This window comes from Hydra vulgaris, chromosome 12, assembly GCF_038396675.1.
Source record: "Hydra vulgaris chromosome 12, alternate assembly HydraT2T_AEP".
Taxonomy (NCBI): Eukaryota; Metazoa; Cnidaria; class Hydrozoa; order Anthoathecata; family Hydridae; genus Hydra; species Hydra vulgaris.
The window spans coordinates 29844390-29850697 of record NC_088931.1 but is presented as its reverse complement, the minus strand read 5'-3'; the positions used below and the strand labels follow the sequence as shown (position 1 = coordinate 29850697).

The 6308-nt window shown below is 28.1% G+C and overlaps 1 protein-coding gene across 5 annotated transcripts in view; it reads left to right on the top strand.

The window, feature by feature from the left end:
- LOC105850828 (coiled-coil domain-containing protein 57) overlaps window positions 1-2832 on the top strand; it is a 59418-nt gene extending 56586 nt beyond the window's left edge. For all 5 annotated transcript variants that reach the window (XM_065812860.1, XM_065812861.1, XM_065812858.1 and 2 more), the window contains 4 exons: window positions 6-69; window positions 301-453; window positions 559-807; window positions 1914-2832. In XM_065812860.1, coding sequence (XP_065668932.1) covers window positions 6-69; window positions 301-453; window positions 559-807; window positions 1914-2191 — 744 coding nt within the window. In that variant the 3' untranslated portion in view covers window positions 2192-2832. The remainder of the gene's footprint in view (window positions 1-5; window positions 70-300; window positions 454-558; window positions 808-1913) is intronic.
- Window positions 2833-6308: the final 3476 nt, after the last annotated feature.

Here is a 6308-nt window from a genome sequence, read left to right as displayed (position 1 = left end):
TTTAGCTGTCTGATTTTCAAACAGTTTTTGGAAAAGCAGCAGAATATCAGCAACTTGATTATTCTAAAGGTATGAATTTTATTTTGAAAGATTGTAATATCTTTTTACTTGAAAATTACTTTATATAATCTTATCAAAAATGTTGTTAAATTTAAACAGATTATGTTTTCTAGGTTAATTTAATTCCTTTTTTTTTAAATTAATTGCCTAATTTTATTCTTTTATTTAATAATTTAGATTTTTTTATAACATTAAGTACTTGCAGTATATCAAAGCTTTATATTTTACATTTTTTTATAGTTTGTCCTGACCAGCATTGTTCTTCTATGGAATTCTGTAAGTATAAATGGAAGTTAAAGTTGGCAGTTGATCGAATTAAGAACTTGTTGATTGAAAGAGCAAAAATGATTAACAATAGTAATCGGCTTCGAGCTGATTTTAAATCTCTACAAGGTAAAGTTTTGAAAATGGTTTTCTTCTCAAAAAAAGAAAGTAACAAGGTGTAATACATGTTAGAAATAGTTTTTATTTTTATTGGTTTAAAATAATTTTTTTAAGAAAATCTTGAAGGTTACTGTTCGTTAGAAAATTGCGGTGAAATTAATCGTCAAAACCAAGTTGTTTTGCAAAGTTTGCAAGATTTTCAAAAACAAGCAACTTTAGGTACATTGGTAAATCTAAAAGTTTCATCAACTCTCGCGAATTCATCGAAATCGAATATTTCAGAAAGTTTAGAGAATCATAAAAATCGAAAAAAAGACGGACACGGTGACGGAGACGAAGTTTTTTTAAATAAAGAAGCCCAAGGTTTGTTTAGAAAATTATATTTAATGTGCAATAGTATTGGCTAATAATATCGCAGAAGTATAATTAAGGTGTAAGTTTAACCGTCTAAAAATGTCTAGGTACTCTGCCTGTTTTTGTTTTATAAACCAAATGAGGCGCTTGATATTTATACACGTTTGCCGCAAGTAGTTATGCTTAAGGGTCTTCTATAAAGTAGGTATGCTGGTATGGGTGGGGGTTTATCCAAAAACGTTCGAATGCGAAAAGGAGAAGGGGAGGTGTTAAAAACAGAGTACACGGTTTGACTATCTCTCGCTCTTTATCTCTCCTAAAACCTAGTTTCCTTTTTTTCTTTTTTTTAACAAAAGCATGGAATTTCCCGAATTTAAAAATCAATAATACGAAGAAATGTTGAATTAACTGAATTTTTATTTTATATGTTTTAAAAAATTTATGTGTGGCAAGAGGAGGGGTTTGGTTTTGTAATAAATAATTTGTACGTACGACGGGGACTTGAGTTGTTTAAATCATACAGGTGCGTACATAGGGGGAGGGAGGGTCTAAAATTAGTGGTTTTACTGGGGACGTACTTTTTGGATGTCCTCTTAAAATGATTTAAAAATATAATTGCCGGTTTGTCAAATACCATCATTAAAAATACTGGCAGCAAAGCGACGAAGATCAACTTTTTTTTAAACTTCAAGTGGAATGAAAAAAAGAGTATACGAAAGAACATGATATTACCTTTTTTAACTAATGAAATAGACTTTCTTTATTTAGAAAATATTTTTTTTGGTTTCTTTTCTTTAATTTTTCAATACTTTATACAAAATATTCAAACATCATATCATGGAATTTGATTAATATTCTTATTTACCAACTATGTGGTGTATAAGGTGAAAATATAATTTTCAGTGTTTTTAATAATTATTTAAATTTTTATCCAATTAGAATAAAAAAAAGCCGTTAAAATTTTACAAATTATAGGTTACGAGCTTAGTATTGCGGAAATTATTTTCATTCTTTTCGTTTGGTAAACTTTCAAATCTATTTTATATTTTATTATTCATAACAGGTATAACAAAATGTGACGTTTGTATTTTTATTTTTTTTAAATTGCGTTTCAGACGAACTCAAAGAAACTTTAAATTCAGTTGTCAATAATTTAATATCCTCGTCGAGCGATTCATCTTTGAAAGAGGTATGGAAATTACTTGATATGGGTGACTCGTTTTCAACTGTTGAAAGTAAACAAGAAGCAGATCTTGCTGTTTTAGGCAAACCAGTTTTAGTCGAGCAAAAGCTTTTATACAAAAAAAACTTCATTGCTCCAAAGTTATGCGTAAAAAAAAAGTTTGCTAGAAATTACAACGACAAAAATGATAACAATTTTTCTAATACCTAATTATAGTTTTTTTTTTTTTTTTTATGGTTCTCATTTAATTTTTATCTATTTGTTGTACGGTTTTAGCATCTAAAACTAGGTATGAAACCAGTAAGAATGTTGGAGCGCTGAATTTCTTTTATCCCACTGGTACCAGCGCTGAATTTTTTTATCTCGCTGGTTGGAGCGCTCAATTTCTTTCCTCTTTTGTTATTCTATTAATCTACCAATCTTCATCCATCGTAATTATTTTAAATATACACTCGAAATCTTTCTTTATTTTCAAGGAAAAAGTTTAGGAAATAATCCCTCTTATTTGACACTAGGGAAAAATTCCTTTAAAATAAGAATATTGGTTTTTAGGGAAACTTTCCTTAAAACTTTTCCTTGTTTTTACAAGAAAAATTAAGGATTTATTATTAAAAAAATTTGGGAAAGTATCTATTGAAATAAGGAAATTAATTTTTAAAGAAAATTCTTTCCTTTGAATAAGGAAATCGATAGGTAATAATTTCCTTTATATAATTAATGCAATATAAATTGTATATAATGCAATACCATTATTTTATGTAATACTATTGAGGCAATTATTTTTTTATTTCTTTAGTAGAGGTAACAAGAATGAGACAGTATTTGACAGAGAGAAATCATATTGAGTAAAACTTCTTTACTGTATTATTAATTATTATTGTACATTTACTTGTACTTTAATTAATGTACTTCTGAAAAACGTATAATCGATGACATTAAAAACGCAAAAATTTTAAGATCTGAAATTAATAGTGCCATATTTACATAGTTATATTTTTTAACAAAAATTAAATATACACCAGATACAAGCAAAAAGAAGAGTTATTAGTCCATTTGAAAAATTTGATCTACACTATTCAAAGATTATTTCTCTGCAAAAATTTAATTGATATATTTTGAACTCCAGAAATTTAAAAAACATTTTCAACCCATTTGGACATTCCAAAGAAAACACCCAAAACATCTTAAATAAATAGTCCATGCATTCAATCATATTAAGGTGGCTTTATACAATCAAACTTGTCTCACTAATATTCGACCTTAAAGCACTTTTTACTGCATATAATAAAATGCCTAGATATTAAAAAATTAATAAAAATATTTTATGGGCTCAATAAACCATGTTGGGATCCAAAATGCCCCAATAACTTTTAAACCTTATTTACTCATTGAATAAAATTTTACAAAAAGTTTTGAATTAGTATGTAGAACAATTTGAACTAAAATCAATTAAATTTAATGAGTAGTTTATATTTTATAGATAATAGATCGTTTATATCAAAAATTGACTACAGTTGCGTTTGTTCTATTACCAAAATTTCAAAAAAGGCAAAGTTTAAAGCTTGCATTTTAGTTCAGGCTGTAGATCAAACTTTAATGAATAGTGTGTTTAATGAATAGTTTGGGAAATTTTTAGGTCAAGTTTTAAAATCTAAAAAAATTTTATTCTGAAGAGTAAGGAGAAGGAAGAAGTTTTATTCCAAAACCGGTGAGAAAAACGAAAATAAGAAACTAAATAAAAAATAACAAGCACCAAACTAACATCATATATCAGGGCCGTAGGAACAAAAATTATATTAGCGGGCAGTACTACTCCAAAATAGTTTTAAGGACATTTTTTTTTCTTTTTTTTAGTCAATTTCTTCAAAATTATTTATTTAAAAAACTATTGAAGGGAGGGGGGCAAATGCCCCTGCTGTCTACCCAATTGCTACGGGCCTGTATATATGAATCATATAAGATTTACAGTGATTTGTGTTTGTCAGTTCATTAATAAAACTTTTTCTCTTAGCTTTAAATACTTTTCTTGGCTTTTTACAGGAACTACTTAATTTCTTGTTAACTTTTTTTATTCCACATAAGTCTCGTTTTGGACCATTTATGCAAAAGCTCCAGGAATAATGCTTAAAAATTTAAATACATTATAAAGCCTATTAAAACCATCATTAAAATGAATAATTGCTGAAAAAACCTTAATTCTAATCATTTTTTGACTTCAGTATTAACTTTTAGGGATCATTCTATGCAAACTTTTAATTGATAAACTATCAGTATTTAGGTCCATAAAAATTGATTTTAAAACAGCTTTAATAGCAGCAGTGTGTCTCCATTGAGCCTGTTGAGCCCTTGTGGTTTATTAAAAAGTTATGGCTGCTGTCCATATTTGATATTTATCTGTGCCTTTTATTTTACAACACGACAGGCAAGCTTGACACTCTTTGAAAGCACTTCATAATCGATAACTTTATTGTTAGTACGAGAAACTGCTGTAACAACACTATTATTTTTTTTGCATCTCTCATCAGTAGTACATTTAACAACTTCATCTACATTGGCTTTGCATTCCCTAACTGCATTGATTATACTTTCATTAGCAGCAATCATATATGACATGGGCGCTCGCAGGATTTTATGATGTTTCAGATAGGACACTTTCACACATTGTGCAAACTCCAAACTTAAGTATGTTCATACCTATGCCAAATGAGGACGCCTTTCAAAAATTTGGAATGGCGGAGGCGTGGGAACAAAATAGCCCTAAAACGCTTGTTTTAGAGCTATTTTGTGCCCAGGCCTCCCGAGAACAAAAAAATTGAATTTTTCTATTTTTAATGGTATAGGACCGCCTTGAACGCACACAGATTTTGCCATCGCAAACAATACTTCCATTTAGCTGATTAACATCATGCGCAGATCGCTCAACAAATAGCTTTGGGCTAGTTTTTACATTTATGGAGCGGACTGACTAAATTAAGAAATCATAACTTATTTATAATAATATATAAACTGCGTTTTCAAATGAACTTATTACTGCTTGTTATTTTTAAGGAAATGATTTAAAATACTTATAAAAATTATAGTCATAAGAAATAATTTTGTTTCAAAATCAAATTCTAATTATTTGAGGATCTTCAGAACTGGTCCGAGTAAATTGATTTTGATTGATAAAATTTGTTTAATCAGCAATTTATTTTTCTGTAAAACGTTTTTTTTTTTTCTAGTCATTGATAACAAATATATCAATGCTTTAATAGGACCAGTAACCTGAGCATCTATGAAAAACAAAACATAATAAACTTAATGAATTAGCATGTGGCAAATTTTGCATTAGTGATTTCATAAGTGCTAATATTAATTTTTATTATGATAAACAAAGCTTTTTTTGAAATTGTATATTTTTTGAAATTGCATGTTTTTTGAAATTGCAACTTGACCCTTAAATAACCGCCTCCTTGGTGCACTCTTGTAGTGCTTTTAATTTCATGTCATTTTTCAGTCCGTGAAATGTGCAAAAATTTTGCCCACGTTTGGTTAAACCATGAGAAGGTCGAAGAATCAGATGCAGCATAAACGGAAAATCTTCTGGATAAATTTAACAACCATTAGACTCTAAAAATAAACTTTAGTTGGCTATCTAATATTAGCGGAATATCTAATTATTATTGTTATTATTATTATTGTTATTATTATTGTTATTATTATTGTTATTATTATTATTATTATTATTATTATTATTATTATTAATGATATCAATCTAACTTGGCTGGCGCAGCTATAATTGCAATTGTTGTCAGAAAAGAGGGATCCTTGTCTGCCTCTCTCCGTCAATAATTAGAATATGCATTTTAGATAAATTCTTACCACGAACTGTTTTTACTGTGCATGATTTCAATAAATCTGTAAATAATAGTTATTAATGACAGAATAAATATACGATACAATATACAATACTGTCTATACTAATCTCAAACATTTTATGCGCAAAAAACAAGACAGTTTTAAAACAGTTTAAATATAAAATATTAAAGAAAATGATTTAGAATAAACTTTCTGTTTTGAAATCTTATTATTTTTTCTTTGATAATAGCAAAGCTAAGATTTTTTTGAGTGTAGATTTTTGTATTATGCGCAATAATATCTATATGGTGCAAATTCCCCTCGAAGTCCTAGAACTAAAAAATACAGAAACTGCATATGTCGACTCATTTGTCTCCTTCAAAAAGATACGAATTCTATTTAACTACTTTCTATGCAATGGCAACAGTCCTATACCATTACATCCATACTCAATAAACATTGATACAGATATTAAATCTATTAAATATAT